At 42.0% G+C, this 21,047-nt stretch overlaps 1 protein-coding gene across 1 annotated transcript; it reads left to right on the top strand.

Moving 5' to 3' along the window:
• Positions 1–7,921: 7,921 nt before the first annotated feature.
• On the top strand, positions 7,922–20,076 carry LOC115576524 (NLR family CARD domain-containing protein 3-like). The gene is made up of 7 exons (XM_030409056.1): positions 7,922–7,996; positions 8,691–10,444; positions 10,543–10,716; positions 11,386–11,559; positions 12,826–12,999; positions 19,278–19,324; positions 19,449–20,076. Exons 1-7 carry the CDS (start codon positions 7,922–7,924, stop codon positions 19,997–19,999), a joined length of 2,949 nt encoding a protein of 982 aa, XP_030264916.1. The 3' UTR covers positions 20,000–20,076.
• Positions 20,077–21,047: the final 971 nt, after the last annotated feature.

A 21,047-nucleotide genomic window follows, 5' to 3' on the forward strand; every position in this document is an offset into this window, starting at 1 on the left:
GTGAGTTGTTGTGTAGTGACCTCATAGAAACTAACAGTCAGTTAAAAACACATAAGTCATCAGATTTCACACATGATTCATGTTTAACAGTCATCTCACTCTCTGACTTTCACTTCCGGACTTTCACTTCCTGACTTTATCTTCCTCTTTAAAGTTTAGTGTCAGTTGCTGTGATCATTGTGGTGCAGACAGTCGTGTCCGTGTGAACCTCCAGCTGAAGGTAATGTAACACATTTAAAATGTTTCACTCGGTAACTCAAGCTGTTGTTAGCTTAGCAACACTAGAAACAGCAACAATCTGCCGCTCCATTGTTCATTTCTACAAACTCACAGCTGTGAGTTCAAACAGCTGCCGTTACAAACATCATCCTCCATGTTGAGAGGAGAACGGTGGAGGAAGAGCAGAGGTGGAGTTAGTCGTTTACATTTATATTTACAATTATGACATTTAGCAGACGCATTTGTCCAAAGCGACAATAAGTACATTTGTCACAAGAGAGAAACCACAACATCACCGTCTATAGAATACAAAGAAAAAAGCTTTGTTTATCAAAACAAATGGATAATTAGCAGCTGTTCATCAGTAGTTGATGTGGAGACAGTAGGAAGCAGCATTCAGAGGACGGTGAGCAGATGTAAGCTTTTATTTTATAATGAAAGAATCAAAATGTGAGTGTGTCACAAAATGAGCTGTCAGAGCTGTGAACACTCCTCCAACAGGAAGTGTCGCCTCTTTCTGTCTCTGTCCACTGAAATGTGATCAATAATCAATCGACCTGTTTGTTAACTTGTCATCAGATGTGGAGGGCAGAGAACATGAAACTATTCCAGCCTCTCTCTTTGTTGAAACACTTCCTGAAACTATCACTCAAACACAAACTGAGAACAGGTCGCCATTTTGTCTGAACTCCACAAAAGTTCTTTGTCATGAAAACTGATTCTTTCCATCAAACTTTCCGCACAGCTGTCATATAAATATGTGACAGCATCATTTAGACTCTGGTGTGATGGATTTAAACAGCAACATCAAAATACTTGTGTCTCCATGAGGTCATCATTTCACATATTCACCTGTATAAAAACTGAGCTGCTGTTTTATTGTCACAGTCACTGTAGGGTTGTTGTGTCTCTGAATAGGTTTAACTGTGATGGTACGTACAGTATAAAGACTGTTGTCATGTTGTTGTACAGTAACACAACACTGTGAATAGATCAGAGATGATCACTGCACTGAAACAATCATTGAACCAGAGCAGGATTGATGCACATCTGTTTGTCCAGTTAGACTCCAGCTCACTCTGCCTGTCTGCTGTTACCTGGTTCTGACCCGGCTCCATTTGGACCTAAAGTTCTGAGGATGTGACGGGTGTCAGTCGGATCAACAGACACCAGCAGCGTCTGTCGGTGTCTGCAGAAGAAGGGACACATCCTGTTTGAGCTCATCTGGACTGTAACGGGTCAGAACCCTGACAGGTAACAGGACACACCTTTGATGAAGAAACTCTGCTGTCATGGAGCTCCATTTTCTACTCGATGACAGCAGTGATTCAATCTTTCCACACTGTTACTTCCTGTTTATACTTGTATTGTATTGTCTTCGTTTTTCCTCGTGTGCTTTGAGTCGACCGTCACTGTGAAAACAACAAAGTTAAAACTGAACTGGTGCCAACAAACCAAGTCAACCTGCTTGTTCACATGAAGGTTTGTTATCTTGACGTCAGTTGTGAAACGCAGGAAAACCAGTTTTCAGTCTCTGCTCTGATGCAGCATGTAATCTGTAATGTAACTTAAATTGTCAAACAAATGTAGTTGAGTCAAAAGAACATTTGCCTCCAAAATGTGGAAGAATAAAGTTGCAGTGCAGGACAGACGGATCAGGAGCTGCAGTGTCCGGCTCAGCAGGATAGACTGACGAGAGAGAAGCTGCAGGCTGGAATATGAACTAATGTGTACTGCTAACTGTCATGGTGCTTCTTCCTCTTCTGGTGACCAGATGTTCCTGATGAGATCAGAGGACGAAGCAAAACCTCCATCAGAGTTTGAAACAGTCACACCTGCATTCACACGAGGGGAAGACGTGTTGCATCATTTCTGGGCCCAACACAACTTGAATAGTCAGAATGCAGCGACGTTATTGGATCCAAGATGTTTTCTGAACAGAACTGACTCGTGTCCTCCTCCGTGGAACATTGGACGCTTTACTGGTTATCATCTAAGAACTTTAGTTTTCTTCACTTTTACTTGTATTGATGTTAAAGTTGTGGTTTCATGTTTTTCGTCTTTCTTGTTCATGTGTTGTTTGGTGTCCTGAGACGACAGCTTAATTTCAAGAAGTAACAGCTGGTGGAACAGAAGCTGATGGAAAATGGAACAGACTGTCAGCTGTTCACATCTGGAGACAGAAGGACGTGTAAGCAGAGCATCACTTCAGTTACTTTCAGTCCGGCCCACGCGGCAGCAGCAGGAGCTCTAACTGGCCAGAATCTACTGCTGTGTCGGCCAATTAGAGTTCCTGTTGATGCTCTGATATGTTCCTGTCACAGTTTTCTGTCAGGTTGATAATACTGACTTTTATTAGCAGGGAGCCAAACTGAAGAAAGTGGACCTCTTGAAAATTCTGAAAAAATTAAAAATTGAAGAATTTAAGGAGTTCAAATTTTATCTGGAGGATCGTGGCATCGCAACTGCCGACCTGGAGAATGCAGAAAGATTGGAAACAGTGGACCTGATGGTGAAAACCTATGAACTTCATGGAGCTATGAAGGTGACCAAGGAGGTTCTGAAGGAGATACCCAGGATGGACCTGCTGCAGAACCTGTCAGCCAGCAGCTCAGGAGCAGAAGGTCAGTCAGTTTTATATCTCTGTATTTCCAGAGAAAAGACAGCCGGTGGAAACTGGTGACACAATACTTGTGATGGAGCAGAGTCTCAGTAGAGAAGCTCATTGAATTCAGCAGAGAATGAAACTAAAGGCCACAACTTGTTTTTATGAGAAAAGGTTGAAGTGATCAATCATTGTTGTTTACTAAGAGGACAGAGACATGATGGAGCTCCCTGATTTATTCTCTTTATGTTACTCTTTGGTTTCAGACTCTTCTGTCACTGACTCATGTGGATGGTTTTATTATTAGTGTGGTATTTGATCAATTCCTTAAATAACCAGTGAGATGTTGTGATGTTAACCTGTTTGCTCAGGAGCAGTTAAACCAGTATGAGATGCTTCATGGACACAAAATCAACAAGAATTATAGCTGCTGCGCAGCGATGGGTCAGGTCTGGGCTATTTTTGGCAAATTTAGGCAATTCTGAGCAACAAACAGGAGAATAGGAAGACAAGACAGTTGAAAACAATGTTCATTTTGGACTACTTGAGGCTTGAACTCACAACTTCTGGAACCAAAGACTGTCATCTATCGCTTTGAGCTAATTGACAAGTTGCAATACAACAGGGGCTTCACAAACTGAGTAAGCCATTCACTGTTGTGCAGGCAGATTTGAAACCATTGTAAAAAATTCAGTTATCAAGACAAAAATCTGAAAATACACATATTGCAGCATGGAGATGTTGGTAATTTATTTTTTAAAAATGATTGATTTGCTCCATAAGTGAATAACTGATGTTTAAAAATGCTGCTTGCATTGACCACAATTATTCACATGAGAGCAGAATTCAAAATGTTCTCAAAAATTCAGTTTTTTAGGTAAATTCTGATATTTGTCAAACATCATTTACCATGACTCTAAAAAATTTTCAATTTTTTCATGAACATTGAAGATTTATTTATCAATTTGCAGGTATATGTTTATAGTAGTGTTCACATTAAAACATTTTCATGCACTGTAGGCAAAAATTGTGGGAGGAGAAAAAAAAACAGAGTGATGGACTTAATAATTTTTAATAGGTTTAAATGTACAAAAGTTTCTTTAGTATTGGGGCTACAGTTTGATGAAAGTGTGAAGTTCTAGCGGGTTGATTTGTTATGAATTTTCAATGTTTTGAACTTTAGATGCTTGTTGTAGCGCCACCATCAGGCTTCCATTCAGCTTGGGTTTACAGCTGAGGTAATCTGGCATGAGACTGGACCATTATGTAAAATTCAGTGAGCTTTCTCTCATGGTCCAGTCCAAGCTATTTGTTTTTATTTAATTTAGAGGCTTGTTGTGATCCCACCATCAGGACAATTGTCTTGTGTTTCATATTGAGGATATCTGGCATTTTGATCTGTCATCATCACCACCCTTGCTGGGTCTTGAACACACAACCCCTGACACCAAGAACCAGTTCCTAACTCGCTGAGCTAATTGGCTGGAATTGAGACCTGCTGTGTAGCTTCATTTGTCAACTCAGGGAGTCACTGTCCAGGCAGCTGTTGTCAAGGCAGATTTCAAAAATGGTCAAAATGTCAGAAATTCTGTTATCTAAACAAAAATCTGATAATACATAAATTGCATCTTGACAGCATGGAAATGTTGGTGATTTGTTTTTAACTCTAAATGTTTTGCTTCATAAGGGAAACATCTGATGTTTAAAAATGCCACTCTTACATTGACTCCAGTTGTTCCCATGAGAGCAGAATTCAAAATGTTCTCAAAAATTCCGTTTTTGAGATAAAATTCTGATATTTGCCAAACTTCATCAACCATGACTCCAAAATATTCTAAATTTTTTTCAGGAAGATTGAAAATGTATTTAGCAAGAATTTGATAGTATATGTTTACAGTACTGTTTATAGTCAAACATTTTGATGCACTGTAGGCTTAATTTTTGATAAATCAAAAATCCGAGGAACAAGTTTTGTGGAGGACGGTCTGAAGATGCTCTCTAGCAAGTTCTGTGACAATTGAGCAAAAATTGTGGGAGGAGATAGGTGTAATGACCTGAGTGTTGTCTTTAAAAGAACTAATATACACGCCAACTTTCAATACTGTTTGTGTTCTTTATTTCACCTGTGCAGCTCAGTACGCACATTAACCAGTCGGGCGGAACCAACCCTCAGACACAATGGTTCCTACGTATAAAGGTTCCGGGGCGCAGCCCCTCTAACACAGCTGTGATAACTCAGTCACTCTACAACAATAGGTTTTATAAGTTTTACAGGTTTTGTAAAAAACTGAGTGATGGACTTCATAATTTGTAATGAGTTTAAGCGGACTAAAGTTTCAGCAGTATTGGTGCTACAGTTTGGTGAAAGTTTCAAAACTGTAGCATGTACTGTTGATTTTGTAGGTATTTTAAATTTTTTGAAATTTAAACGCTTATTGTGCCCCCCCCCCAGGAGGAATATTGACATGTCCTTAGAATTAAATAAATCTGGCATGGGGCCGGACATTTCTGTAAAGTTTGGTGAGTTTTTGCCCATGGGAAGTATGACTTCCTCGGAAGAAAGAAAGAAGAAAGAAAGAATTCCTAGGAATACAATAGTGTCCTGGCAGCTTAGCTGCCCGGACCCTAATAATCACTGTGATCATCTAGAACATTAATAATTACTGAATTTTAGGACTCCCAGCATGTGAGCTGGAGATGCTGTTTGACTGCAGTAACAACAGGACTGCTCTCTGCAGGGACATCTGGAGTCTTTCCTTCTTTAAATATCTTACATTTTCTTTATTAACATGACATAATGTAGATATTTCAAATATTTTTAGTGCCAAACAGAACTGGCTGTCTGATAAAAACTTTGCGAGAATGCTCATGTGTCGTGTCAACAAGCCATTCTGCCCTGACAACTAGTTCTAGTGCTTCAGTGTTAGTGCCTCTGAAGTTCCTGTGATGTTGACCAAACATGTCAGCTTTGGTTCTTTTGAAAATAAAACTTGAGCAGAGAGGCATATTTCTGCTAGCATGTGAATTCTTTGTAGGCTATTATATTTTGTTTCATATACACCATATATTTATTTATTTAACGTTGATTTAAATGAGTATAATGAGTATGAATATTTGCTAAATCCTCTTTTTTGAGCAGTAGTTTTACAAACTAAATTTCTTCAGGGGTAGAAATGTAGTTTGTTCAACTACTGCCAGGCTGAACTCCATACTAGTTTTACATGCTACGCTCGCAAAGTAGCTTCCCCAACACTGCCCACACATTTTGAATTGTAATCGTACTCTTTGACCTTGGTTTTGCAAACCACTTTGTTTTCAGGTACCCTCTACGTCACTCCGTCTCCCCCTGTGGGTACGCGTACCCCAGTGTGGGAACACTGGGTGTAGAGGATTGTAATGTTTCTAATTTTGTAAATACCTGCTGCCTCACCAGAGCTTCTACCCCTGCTCCAGTCTGCAGAGCTGCTCCTCTGTGCAGTGGCACCAAGCCTTCAGTGGTGATTGGTAACACTGCACAAGAGTAACAGCCAATCAGACGTTGTTATAGGCAGGACATCAAGTGAGACCACAGAACTGTGTTAGATACTTAGCAGAGTGATGCTTACAAACTAATGAGCGACTGTGAGGAGTAACTGTGTGTCAGTAAACTTAACTCTATGTTAAAGTGCAGTAGATGTTTCTGATTGGTCACATTTCAGTGATTTATCAATAGGAGTTGAAATGTTACTGTGCTGCAGATCTACTCACTCATCTTTATAGTTGATCTCAGTGTTTATAGTTTCATAATTTGAATGATTTTATTCACAGACTTTTTTAACAACCACAGTCCAGAATAATATTATCTAAAAATGAAGATGAATTGGTGGAGATCACATTCTAACTAATCAACTGTCCAAGAATAAACTACGTAACCTACAGTACGAAAACAATATAAATATGAAGAAAAACTGAAACAATAACTCACAATGTCTCTTTCTCTGTCAGTGTCAGTGGATGTTAAAGGTGCTGGAGGAGCTCCAGAGAACAGAGGAGCGTCCTCCTCTCAGACTGAAGGTAAAGCTGCTGTTGTCTCTGGTTTGTGAAGAACCAAGTGTAGTTTGACTCAATTATAACTGAGTGAAAGCAAAGAGAGAAAAAATTCATTAAACAACTTTGACTCATATACATTCACAAATTAAGCCTTGGTTGCTTTTTGGCGAGAGTTTCACTTTAAGGTAGTGAATAAAGACATGACTGTAGAGAGCTGAAGTTAATGTACTTTACTGGCCGCTCAGTCAAAACATAGTCCAACTCCCAACATACATTGCAGCCCAGGTAATCCTCATCTTAGAGCCCTCTCTAGTGTCTAACATACACAACTGTATATCCAGATCACACCACAGAATAACCAGATGTTCAAACTGAAAGTGGCAAAAACAACAAAAAAAGTTTTTTGTGGAAGTAGAACCCCAAAGACAGCTAGAGGACATCATGAAACCTTACCAATGACACTTGTCCTGAGTTAGGCCCTTTTTGGTTAGAATAATATAATAATTAATGAATAATATAATGTTAATATAACTAATATAACACATAATCTCTTTCTCTGTCAGTGTCAGAGGATGTTAAAGGTGCTGGAGGAGCTCCAGAGGACAGAGGAGCGTCCTCCTCTCAGACTGAAGGTAAAGCTGCTGTTGTTTAGAGGGTGATAGTCTAGAGACTCATGGTGCATTCAGGTGCACATCTTAAAATCTGAAATCTATAGTGCTTTGTATGGCAAAGGTAATGTTTGTGGACAGGGACATCAGGGTGCGTTCAAGTGCACCTCATAAGAATATAAATAACAGCTGTCAGGGCATAAAAGTCTAAGTCTGACAATAGCCGTCTTTAGACAGAGCACCAAGCTGCCAATTTGCCCGTCCATTTGGTGGCTCGGTCCGCGGTTTAGGCAGAGGGCAGCAAATTGGGGGTCTGTTTTGGTCCGCCAATTTTCCACCTCGGAGGGTACACTTATTTCCGCCTTGACTGCTATCTAAAACCGAGGCGGAAATGTGCTGTCCCGTGGGTGAGATGGGCAGAGGTGTCAATTACCTACACTGGACATCCGCGGACATTAACATGAGCAATTGGACAGCCGCTGAGATCCAGGAGATCCAGAACCCGGCTAAGAACCCGGTTCTAAACTCCGATAGGGTGCAATGTAAAGCTCTTATTTTGAAGACAAATTCGTTGTCATTGTTCACTGCCCAACTTCGAGCTACACGTCACGTCACATGTTTACGCCTACCTCAGAGGCGCCTTTTGGAAAAGGAGAAATATTACACCTCCATTTTAGAAAGAGAGGCCGGCACATCGCCACACTTACCTTGGAGCAAATGTGCTGCCTTTTCTATCTAAAAGGGGCTAATATCACAGCCGTGAGTGCTGATAAAACGTTTAAATGGAAAATTGAAGTGTGGCTTTGGTGAATGGTGACATCATTTAAATTTAAATTCTGATGATATTTTTGGCTATATTGCCCAGCTCCATGGAGGTCAAGTCAATGCTTTTTTGATGTTTCTAGTTGGGACAGGTTCAACAAAACACTGTTTGTTTACAAATGATGAAATACTGTTTTATTTACACTTTCATCAGCATCACAACCTTTAAAAATCAAGCTTGTTATAAATTATCTGATATTCTAAAGGTGTTAATTTGTTTTTCATAATGAATGCTGCAGATACTCAGAGTATGTGAAGAATCAGAGGCAGCAGCCTTCTCTGCTGTCAGAAATTTGTTCAGATAAAACAATTATAAATACAAAACTGGCTCATCCAGACACATGAAATGCCAACCCTGGCGATCTTTGTTGTGTGTTCATTCAGGAAGTCATTCTGCAGTTTGTCAGCGTAAACTTAAATCTAACCTTCAGAAGAAGTTCCAGTGTGTGTTTGAGGGGATCGCAAAAGCAGGAAACCCAACCCTTCTGAATCAGATCTACACAGAGCTCTACATCACAGAGGGAGGGACTGCAGAGGTCAATAAAGAACATGAGGTCAGACAGATTGAAACAGCATCCAGGAAACCAGACACCCCAGAAACAACCATTAGACAAGAAGACATCTTTAAACCCTCACCTGGAAGAGACGAACCAATCAGAACAGTGATGACAAAGGGAGTGGCTGGCATCGGGAAAACAGTCTTAACACAGAAGTTCACTCTGGACTGGGCTGAAGACAAAGCCAACCAGGACATACAGTTCACATTTCCATTCACTTTCAGAGAGCTGAATGTGCTGAAAGAGAAAAAGTTCAGCTTGGTGGAACTTGTTCATAACTTCTTCAATGAAACCAAAGAAATCTGCAGCTTTGAAGAGTTCCAGGTTGTGTTCATCTTTGACGGTCTGGATGAGTGTCGACTTCCTCTGGACTTCCACAACACTGAGATCCTGACTGATGTTAGAGTGTCCACCTCAGTGGATGTGCTGCTGACAAACCTCATTAGGGGGAAACTGCTTCCCTCTGCTTGCCTCTGGATAACCACACGACCTGCAGCGGCCAATCAGATCCCTCCTGAGTGTGTTGACATGGTGACAGAGGTCAGAGGGTTCACAGACCCACAGAAGGAGGAGTACTTCATGAAGAAATTCAGAGACAAGAAGCAGGCCAGCAGAATCATCTCCCACATCAAGATATCACGAAGCCTCCACATCATGTGCCACATCCCAGTCTTCTGCTGGATTACTGCTACAGTTCTGGAGAAAGTGTTGAAGACCAGAGAGGGAGCAGAGCTGCCCAAGACCCTGACTGAGATGTACATCCACTTCCTGGTGGTTCAGTCCAAACGGAAGAAGGTCAAGTATGATGGAGGAGCTGAGACAGATTCACACTGGACTCCAGAGAGCAGGAAAATGATTGAATCTCTGGGAAAACTGGCTTTTGATCAGCTGCAGAAAGGAAACCTGATCTTCTATGAATCAGACCTGACAGAGTGTGGCATCGATATCAGAGCAGCCTCAGTGTACTCAGGAGTGTTCACACAGATCTTTAAAGAGGAGAGTGGACTGTACCAGGACAAGGTGTTCTGCTTCGTCCATCTGAGTGTTCAGGAGTTTCTGGCTGCTCTTCATGTCCATCTGACGTCCATCAACTCTGGAGTCAATTTGCTTGTAGAGGAACAAACAACAGACTGTCAGTCTGCAGAGACACGTCTCTACCAGATTGCTGTGGACCAGGCCTTGAAGAGTCCAAATGGACACCTGGACTTGTTCCTCCGCTTCCTCCTCGGTCTTTCGCTACAGTCCAATCAGAATCTCCTGCGAGGTCTGCAGACACAGACAGGAAGTAGCTCACGGACCAATCAGGAAACAGTTGTGTACATCAAGAAGAAGTTCAAAGAGAATCTGTCTGCAGAGAGAAGCATCAATCTGTTCCACTGTCTGAATGAACTGAACGATCGTTCTCTAGAGGAGGAGATCCAACAGTTCCTGAGATCAGGAAGTCTCTCCACAGATGAACTGTCTCCTGCTCAGTGGTCAGCTCTGGTCTTCATCTTAGTGACATCAGAAAAAGATCTGGATGTGTTTGACCTGAAGAAATACTGTGCTTCAGAGGAGGCTCTTCTGAGGCTGCTGCCAGTGGTCAAAGCCTCCAACAAAGCTCTGTAAGTGTGGAGAAGTTTCTTCAGGATGCAGTAAATGTGCTGTTATTGACCCAAATAGAAATATTATTTTCTTATTCTGCTCATTATTCTTCATCCAGACTGAGTGGCTGTGGCCTCTCAGAGAGAAGCTGTGAAGCTCTGTCCTCAGTTCTCAGCTCCCAGTCCTCTAGTCTGAGAGAGCTGGACCTGAGTAACAACAACCTGCAGGATTCAGGAGTGAAGCTACTTTCTGCTGAACTGAAGAGTCCACACTGTGTCCTTGAAACTCTCAGGTCAGGATTCATTTTTTATTTCATTATTTCATCTAAGAACATGTACAATTGGAGCTGGTCTTGACCCGACATGGTAAAAAAATATACATTTTATGTCAGAGGATCACGGGGGACGGAGGAGAATGGAAGGGCGCTTTCATTCCGCCTCTGATCCTCCAACAGAGGTGAGATGACATCTGTGTGGACAGGAGTGTGATGATCTGATAGTGTTCACAGTCTGACAACTTAACAGATCCTTCACTCATCAAAGTAACAATACAAAACCAATGACACCACTAATCTATATATATATTTGAAATGTGAGTCAGTCAGTCTATTCTGTTTGATCCTGACTTACATATCTCAGCAACCATTGGATTGGTTATCATGTGGATTTTGACATTCATGCTCCCCTCAGGATGAACTGTCATTACTTTGGTGATCCTCTGACTTTTCATCTGATGCCATCATCAGTTCATCATTTTAATCTGTACAATATGTTGGTTCATGAACACATTTTTGCAAAACTAATGGCATTTCCATCAGCTTAAGTTATACTCTGCATTAGTGCTGATTAATTAATTAGTGAAAATTAGGTGATGAATATAATAAACGTTAAACCCTTAAACACAGATGTGCACTGAATCATCAGGACCCTCAGCTGATGTGTGTTGTTTCATGTGTCTGCAGGCTGTCAGGCTGTCTTATCACAGAGGAAGGCTGTACTTCTCTGGCCTCAGCTCTGGACTCCAACCCCTCCCATCTGAGAGAGCTGGACCTGAGTAACAACAATCTGCAGGATTCAGGAGTGAAGCGACTTTCTGCTGAACTGAAGAGTCCACACTGTGTCCTTGAAACTCTCAGGTCAGGATTCATCATATTATTTCATTATTTCATGTAACTGTGCAATTGGAGCAGGTCTAAACCAGACAGGGTAAAAAAATAAGTGAAAAAAATGTATCTCATATGTCAGAAGATCACCAAAATAATTACATCTCATCCTGATGGAAGCATGAATGCATTTTATATAAAATGTGGGTCCGTCAGTCTTTTCTGCACTTTGGTCCCGATTCACTAATCTCAACAACCACTGGATGGATTGTCATGAGGTTTGCTTCAGACATTCATGCTCCCCTCAGGATGAACTGTAAATAATTTGGTGATCCTCTGACTTTTCTTCCAGCTCCATCATGAGGTCATCATTTTGATCAATATGTTGGTTCATGACCAAATATTTGCAAAGCTGATGGCATTTCCATCAGCTTCAGTTATACCCTGTGTTTGTGCTGATTAAATAATTAGTGAAAACTAAGATGATGAATTTAATAAATGTTAAACTCTTAAACACAGATGTGTGCTGAATCATCAGGACCCTCAGCTGATGTGTGTTGTTTTGTGTTTCTACAGGCTGTCAGGCTGTCTGATCACAGAGGAAGGCTGTACTTCTCTGGCCTTAGCTCTGGACTCCAACCCCTCCCATCTGAGAGAACTGGACCTGAGTAACAACAACCTGAAGGATTCAGGAGTGAAGCGACTTTCTGCTGAACTGAAGAGTCCACACTGTGTCCTTGAAACTCTCAGGTCAGGATTCATTATTTTATTTCATTATTTCATGTAACTGTACATTTGGAGCAGGTCTAGACCAGACATTGTAGGAAAATAAATGAAAAATTATATCCCATATGTCAGAAGATCACCAAAATAATTACATCTCATCCTGATGGAAACATGACTGCATTTTATATAAAATGTGGGTCCGTCAGTCTATTCTGCTCTTTGGTCCCGATTTATTTATCTCAGCAACCACTGGATAGATTGTCATGAGGTTTGGTTCAGACATTCATGCTCCCCTCAGGATGAACTGTAAATAATTTGGTGATCCTCTGACTTTTCTTCTAGCTTCATCATCAGGTCATCATTTTAATCAATATGTTGGTTCATGACCAAATATTTGCAAAACAAATGGCATTTCCATCAGCATCAGTTGTACTCTGTATTTGTGCTGATTAAATAATTAGTGAAAGCTAAGATGATGAATTTAATAAACATTAAACCCTTGAACACAGGTGTGCACTGAATCATCAGGACCCTCAGCTGATCTGTGATGTGTGCTGTTTTATGTGTCTGCAGGCTGTCAGGCTGTCTCATCACAGAGGAAGGCTGTACTTCTCTGGCCTCAGCTCTGAACTCCAACCCCTCCCATCTGAGAGAGCTAGACCTGAGCTACAATCATCCAGGAGACTCAGGAGTGAAGCAGCTGTCTGCTCAACTGGAGGATCCAGGCTGGAGACTGGACACTCTCAGGTATGATGAGTCTTGCTGCAGCCACAGACAGTCAGTGTGAGACTCTGTATCTGGATTGTAGATGGTTCAGTGTCGGGAGGTCTGCTTCATTTACTCCACCTCCAGTTGTCCAGTTCAGGTCAGGAGAAAAGGCAGCATAGCTTGAAGCCAATAGTTACGAGTTAAGAGAGGAAGATAAGAAGAAGAGATGAAGCTCAGTGACCAGTAGACTCTTGGCACAAACACTAAAGTCACACCTTTTTTTTCAGACTAGTTTAGTGCCTGTTCATAATGTGCCTGTCTGATTTCTTGGCCTCTGGTTTTGCTGCTTGATGAACCGCTCATCTATACCACTTAACTCTCCACACTGACAGCAGAGGGTTATCAAAACATCAACATTAAATCTAATTTCCACCACAACACTACTGTGTGATGATATTAATAATAACAACAGACCCTCTGTGTCAGATGTCTGATCAGAAAATACTGAACCTCAAATTAAAAGATTTCTGTGACACATAAATGAATTTAATCACTGAATTTCTCAGGGCAGGCAGCTGTTCTTATGATGACTAAGGTGACCTGTTCAATGGGAAAATTAATAGACAGCAAGACAATTGCCACATCTTGTTATTTTCCTGTCAACTTAAATAGCAATACATGGCAAATGTAATGGCCACAGGGGAAAGTTACATCCAGGAGTGTTCAACAAATAAAAATATATTGGCTCTACAAATAAAGATCAACAGAGATATAAACTGGAAGGAAGACATATAAAGCAACGGTGAGGTTGACGGGGATGAAACAGGGCAGCCTGATTGCAAAAAAACCTTCGGACAGCAGCAATGAGATAGCATCAGGTAGCTCTTTATTTCAAATTAGCCCTGAATCAGCTCTTAAAACTGACGTCTTACCCCAGTGACAGGGCTAATTTCCCTGTAGATATTACAGACGCAAATGTGAAAAAGTTTATTTTGAGGCAGGGACCATGCAGATTTGAAGGTCCGTATCCTAGAGATACAAAAGGGAGGTGTTTTTCCAATGAGTATTACAACAGAATATCAAAGGAAGGTACAAAGATACCACGCAAATGGTTGCGTTACTCGTGTCTATTGTGAGCCCTGTTGGCTTTTTGGTGAGAGGAAATCAGTGTGTCATAATTTGGCCTGGACAACTGGAATTTAAGATGTTACGGCCTCCATTATGATAATCCTAGCACTAGGCTCAAAGGGGTTGGAGGAAGCAACATATTAAGGATGCCACACTCAATGTAAACAATTAAACAAACTTCATTGTGCAGTTCTCAAGAGAAAACCCAAGAACAAACAAAAGAGGGTTGAAGATGCCGGCCAAAACGAACAAAAGATGAGAAGATGTGGGACCAGCTGCGCAGTGAGCCGTCGTTCCCACACCTTCCCCTGAACTACCTAAAGGAAAACTAAGCCTAAAACAAAAGAGACAAGATAACTGAACTACCGGCAATCTCCAGCCCAAAAAGGAAAACAAACTAACCCAACAAAACCCCAGCACCAGAGGAGCATGGAGGTTTCCATCAAACCTTTCCAGAACAACGGGGCAAAAGAGTGAGGGGAGAAACCCTCCTCACAGGTGTGCTGCTGCTGTGTGTGCTCTCCCCCTTGCTCCTGCACTCTCTGCCATTTTATCACCTCCCCCACTCTAGAACATCAATTACTCTCAGGTGTACTCAGATGAAGAGGGAGGAGGGTGCTACCTGAAACAGAGGGAGATGGAGAGAGAAAAACAGCAGAGCAGAACACACGGCCGGCACACGTAACAATGACCGGCAAGGACTATCCAGAAAGATCAGAGAACACGAACATGCCCGTTCTCACATGGCAGCTTGTTTAACGTATGATACGTGGCAGCAAAATCTTATAGTCAATGAGCAAATTTCCTCCGAATATAAAAATGAAGTCAGCTTGTGGTCAGAGGTATTGACAAGAATTGTTGACGTTACCTTGACACTTGCATCCAATAACTCTGCTTTCCGTGCAGATTGGGAGAGATTGGGAGAAATAAACAACAGAAACTTTTAGTCTGTTATAGAACTTCTTGGCCGGTATGACCCTGTATTACAGAGGTTGATAACTAGTAAAAGTAAAATGAAATACTTAGCCCAAAAAGTCAAAACGAAATGATTCAAGACAAAATGGTGAAAGAAATCCATGAAGCATAATTTTATTCTGTAATAATGGACACAACTCAAGACATAGAGTAGATCAACTCAGTCAGGTGATCCGATATGTCACTATTCCGAAAGATGAAAATGATAATCCATTAGAGGTGAAAATACATGAAAGTTTCATGGGTTTCAATGCAGTCCACGATCAAAGCGCATCTGATTTGGAGAAAGAGATTGTTGGACTTTTAGGGAAGAAGGGAACATCTCTAAATAAATGCAGAGGACAGGGTTACGATGGTGCAGCCTCAATGAGTGGTGCATACTTTGGGTTGCAAAGATGAATTGCGGACAGGGAACCAAATGCCAGCTATATTCACTGTGCTGCTCACAATCCAAACCTGGTCCTGAACGATGCATGCCAATATGTGTCAAAAGTAAAGGAATACTATGATACTCTTCAAAAATGATGTTTTTTGTTTCAGTGGTAGTATTAAAAGATTGCAACTTGTTGAGTCACAGTTAGAAGTGACAGGGCACAAACACTTAAACGGCTGTGCCCGACTGTCTCTCCTCTCCTGAAAGAAAAAAATAACTATTAAAAACCCACATCAACAGTTAATAGATGTGTGTGTGTGTGTGTGTGTGTGTGTTTGTGTGTGTGTGTGTGTGTGTGTGTGTGACAGAGAGAGAGACAGAGACTAAGAATGAGAGTGTCACTACATTACAGTACTTGTATTGAAATGTTGCTCATCTCTCTTTCAGAGCAGCAAAGTGATCAATAACAGTCTCATTGAAATCAGGCATGTTCCTGGCGAGCTCCCTCTCCATGGAGAACATGGCCGTTACATTCAGATGTTCCTGGCCCATTGCATTGCGCAGGAACGTCTTTATTCTCCTCAGCATTGAGAAACACCGCTCAGCTCTCATAAAATGTCTCCTGGAGGTTGTATCTCTGCAGAACCTGGTACAGAACCTGGTACAGTGCCAGAGCACCACAGCAGGATTCTCATAGATGAGACAGTTCTCTCCTGAGCTTTGCCTTGTTCAGCATGGATCTACCCTCACAGTGGCATTCAGAGCCTCCACAGTGCTGCTCCAACATCTCTGCTGTAGCAGTGTGACACTCACAAGGTGGTCGCTGAAGGAGAACCTTTGTTTGGTGTGAGCCCGGATTGTGTTGTGGATCTCCCTCCACAGCCTCTGCTTCTCCTCCACAGCTCCTGCTTCTCCTCGACAGCTTCTGCTTCTCCTCCACAGCTCCTGCTTCTCCTCGTTGGTCTTGTGGTTCCTGTAGCTACTTCCCGCTGCTGTTGAGTCTCTGAGTGCGAGCAGACCAACAGAGTTAGTACATGAACAAAACACTAATATTTATCTCGCTATTAGTAATAACAGTATCTAGCTTTACTTTATGCATTTACAGTCACCAGCCACTTCATTAGATAACCTGTGCAATCAAATTCAATCCAACACAACAACTGCTGTAACTTCTGCTTTTACAAACATGTTCAGCTCTGGCTCTGTCAGAAAACTTTATCTTTATTACTGATGTTGCAGTGTGTGGTGGAGGACTGAACTGCATTATCTTGAAGTGTTTATAATATTTTGCATGTTAATGGAGTGGACAGAATATTAGGAACACCAGTCAGTATAATGCACTCTAATCCTCCACAATCAGCCACTATGACCTCAGTAATAAACACAGTAGAATTATCACCTTATTGACATCAACAACAACTGAACATGTATTAATGACATTAATGTAGATTTTATAGCAGAGCTGTTGTGTTGGTTTGTATTAAGTTACACATGTGAACCTATTAAAGTGTCCAGTGAGTGTATTTCTTTATGACAAGGTTCAGTATTGAGAAGGATTGAACAATATTACTTTATCTGACCTTATTGCTGCACACTGCCTGTGAAGCTCTGCAGGACACGCTGGATGCAGACTGCATCAGTGTCCTTCACCTGCAGCTGCTGGTGCAGTATGTCAACATGAGGCCTGATCTGATGAAACAGTTCATCCTGCAGCATCCTCAGGAAGCCAGATGCCTCCCTCACTGTGGTGCTGTCCAATGAACCCGATGTCCTGATGGATCAGAACACTGATGAGGTCATCAATGTTCTCGTGCACAGTGTTGATGATCCTGCTGCTGAAGTTCCATCTTGTGGATGAAACTCTCGGCAGTCTTCTTTCAACAATCTGGTCATTATGCTGGTGCGTTTTGGTGACCGGGTAAAAAAAGTGGTGATACCGCCCAGTTCCGAAAAGAAACCTCTCCCTGCTGGGACGTGAGAAGTGTCTTGCTGCAGGATCACATTCAGCTGGTGTGCATAGCACTGCACATAATGGGCTTTCTTAATGCGCTGCACCTTCTGCTGCACACCAGCCGCTCTCCCCTCATCACACTGGCTCCATCATATGCTGGCACAATGAGTTTCTCTCTGTCACCTTCAGACAAAAGACCGTTCAGTCTGTCCAGAAGCACGCTAGCAGTCGACTCGATGTTGCATCCATAACAGGCAGAAACTCTAAGAAACGCTGCTGCACCGCATGGTTTGAGTCGATGTATCTCAACACAGCACCAGCTGCGTCTGTGCTGACACGTTGGTGGTCTCGTCCGCTTGGATGGCAACACATTTAGCAGACTTTACCTCCTCCGTGATATGTCCCCTGATGACAGCTAGCATGCTTTCCAGTAGCTCATTCTGCACAGTCTTTGATGTGACCTTGAAAACTGTGGCAGTTTTCAGGTGCTCCTCAAACGCCTCATCCAGCGATGCCACCAAGTCAACCAAGCATGGCAGACGCCTGGGTTGTTGGAGCCCTCACTGTCATCGTTGCCTCACAAAGCTAACTCAAACACTCCACAGTGTGGAGACAGTCAGTCGATTAGGCGGGCTAGGATGTGTCGGTTGTTGCTCACCTCATCGTTGTGATGATGAACTGCTAACGTTAGCCTGTAGCTCTCATCCAGCTGCACTGCAATGTTCACCTGCCCAAACGCAGAAAGCTTCAGACAGCTGTCCATGTGGGTCTGAGAGGACTCATGTTTCTTCACCTTTCAGAAAGATGATGCATGTCGGTGACTCCTGCAGTCGTCCATGCGGTGGTGTCTGCCGTGCTGCCATCAGGGTGAAACAGTGTGCAGGTGTAGCAAAATAAAGCCTTAGCTGCCTTACAGCCTGTTAGCCAGGTTTTCTTCTCATGCCAGATCCACAAGAATCCGGTTGTATGATTTCCCCCCTTAGTAGAAACTTCTTTGATGTTTAAATTTGGTCTGGGTGCTCCTAATAGTTTGGTTGCCAATATATCTTCGTTATCTAACGTTAGCTAGTGTTAGTGATCTGTCATTTATGTGCAAACAATAGCTGATGCTAGCTAACATCCCTGCTGAAAAAAAAACAGCGTAGAAACACTGCTGGTCTTGCTGGTGACTGGTCACCACCAAGACTAGCATATGTTGTGTTTTGGTGTTGGTTTTAGTGCTGGTCTATGCTGATTAGCTAACGCAAGCTAACATTAGCTATTTTCTGCACAGTAATGACAGCTTCAGTGACACTAGTGAGGTTCTGGAGGGAAACAGTCTGGGAGTCTCTGTCACCTGGTTCTGTGGCAGAGGTCGGGAACCAACATCCAATGTTTTCTGATTGATTTATTACATATAAATTGTATTTGTTTCTTTGCACAGTAAAACAAAGCAGCAGAAACACAGCAAGAACAAAAAGCAGACTGTGCAGCTGAGATTCAGAAAAGCCCTCCAAGCTTCAAACAGGAATCGGACCTCAAAAGTTCTGACATCCAAATCCAAAAGTCCTATAATATAGAAACAACGTCACAAGTTGACATTGGATCAAACAGCAAGCGTAAGGTCGCCCACAGGAAACAGCAACAACATCCAATAATATAAAGATGAAGTGATAAATCCAACAAGAGGTTTGTGTGTGTTCTCAGATGTTGTGGTCCTCTTTCACACACACCAACATCCTGTGGCTCACTCTCAGTGTGTGAGGAGAGTGGCAGAGGTGAAGAGGTTCAGGGAGAACAGGGAGAAGCAGCCTGATGGACAGATTGTGTTTCTGTGTATGAGAGTCATGTCATGTCCATGTTTGCATGCTGAAAGAGGATGTGCTGCTCTGACCCCCCTCCTCCTTTCAGGGTGGAGCCTGCTGGAGTCCGATGGTTGACACCAGGTCTGAGGAAGTGTGAGTGTCTTTTTACTGTCATTCATCAAAACACTGTGACATCACTCATTCACATCTGTGATGTCATCATCACACTGATGACACATTAATAACTGCAGCTGTGTTGTGTCTTTTTCTCCATCAGATTCCTGTGAGCTCACAGTCGACACAAACACAGTCAGCAGAAACATCAAACTGTCTGACAACAACAGGAAGATGACATATGTGAAGGAGGATCAGTCATATCCTGATCATCCAGAGAGGTTTGACTGGTTTTCTCAGCTTCTGTGTAGAACTGGTCTGACTGGTCGCTGTTACTGGGAGGTCGAGTGGAGAGGAATAGTTTCTATATCAGTGAGTTACAGAAGAATCAGAAGGAAAGGAGACAGTGAAGAATGTTTGTTTGGAGGGAATGATCAGTCCTGGAGTCTGTGGTGCTCAGATGGTCGTCGTTACTGTGTCTGGCACAGTGACAGAGAAACAGACATCATCATCTCCTCCTCCTCCTCCTCCTCCTCCTCTGGTAGAGTAGCAGTGTATGTGGACTGTCCTGCTGGCACTCTGTCCTTCTACAGAGTCTCCTCTGACTCACTGATCCACCTCCACACCTTCAACACCACATTCACTGAACCGCTTTATCCTGGATTTAGGTTCTCGCCCAGTTCTGGTTCCTCAGTGAGTCTGTGTAGTGTTTAGTGTGCAGAGTCTCCTCCTGTCACAGAAACATTGTCAGTGCTGAACAGTTGAGTCTGTACAGGATCACAGTCACATCAATCTTTCAGCTTCTTGGAATAAATTCATCAGTCAACTTTGTACAAAATGATTCAAACTGATTGAAAAGATTCTTCATTTACATTTGAAACTTCTTCCATTAAATTGTGGATTAAATTGCGTTGACTTGTACTTTCTGTCATGTGTTGTTTTGAATTCTGGCTCTTGTTCCAATAAAATCCACAACTATTAGTGAAATGTAAGAAACAGAAAACCTTGACTCGTCTGCAGCTTTAATTGTAAAGAATCATTGTGAACAAAGTTGTAAATGGACATTAAAATCTGATCAAATGTACTCGACACTCCACCTGAAACACTCTGACTTGTTTCATGTGTTTCTAATGATGAAACTAAAAGTTTGATGGTGTTGGTTAACACATGTTATTATGTCCGTAGTGACAGAGTCAGAAACTGCACAACATCTCTTCATTTCTGTCTGATTATTCTATGAGAAGAAAACACATTTGAATGACAATCATTGTGTTTTTCTCAGTGTTTTTTGGCTGTTGAAGTCCGGCTGTATTTTCAGGACGTTTGTTGGATTTGAATCTGGTCCGTCAAACTAAACAGCTGTGAGAAAAGTCTTTCTCTGTCTGAGCCGGTTGGCTGAAGATGTTTGGAAGTCTGAGAGCCGGATGAAATACTGAAACACTTTCAGAGATCACAAACTAAACTGTCCTCATGAAGTTTTTAAACAAGTGCTGAAGAGATTTGAGCTCATGTTTGATGCTTCTGAACATTGATGTTCAGAGCAAAGAGTCCAAAACTTGTACAAATTGTTCCTTTTTGTTTCAATCTGACTTTGTTTGTGAAACGATCAGCTGACGAGTTTATAATCAGACTGAAAGATGTCGCACAGCATCACTGAAATGTTTCTCCTCTGCTAAAGTAGCTCAATGTAACAACATCAAATATTTACAATATTAATGAGGTAATAAGACAATTTTGTTCCAACAGAACACTGTTTGAAGCC

This window comes from Sparus aurata, chromosome 24 (genome assembly GCF_900880675.1).
Source record: "Sparus aurata chromosome 24, fSpaAur1.1, whole genome shotgun sequence".
In the NCBI taxonomy this organism is placed as follows: Eukaryota; Metazoa; Chordata; class Actinopteri; order Spariformes; family Sparidae; genus Sparus; species Sparus aurata.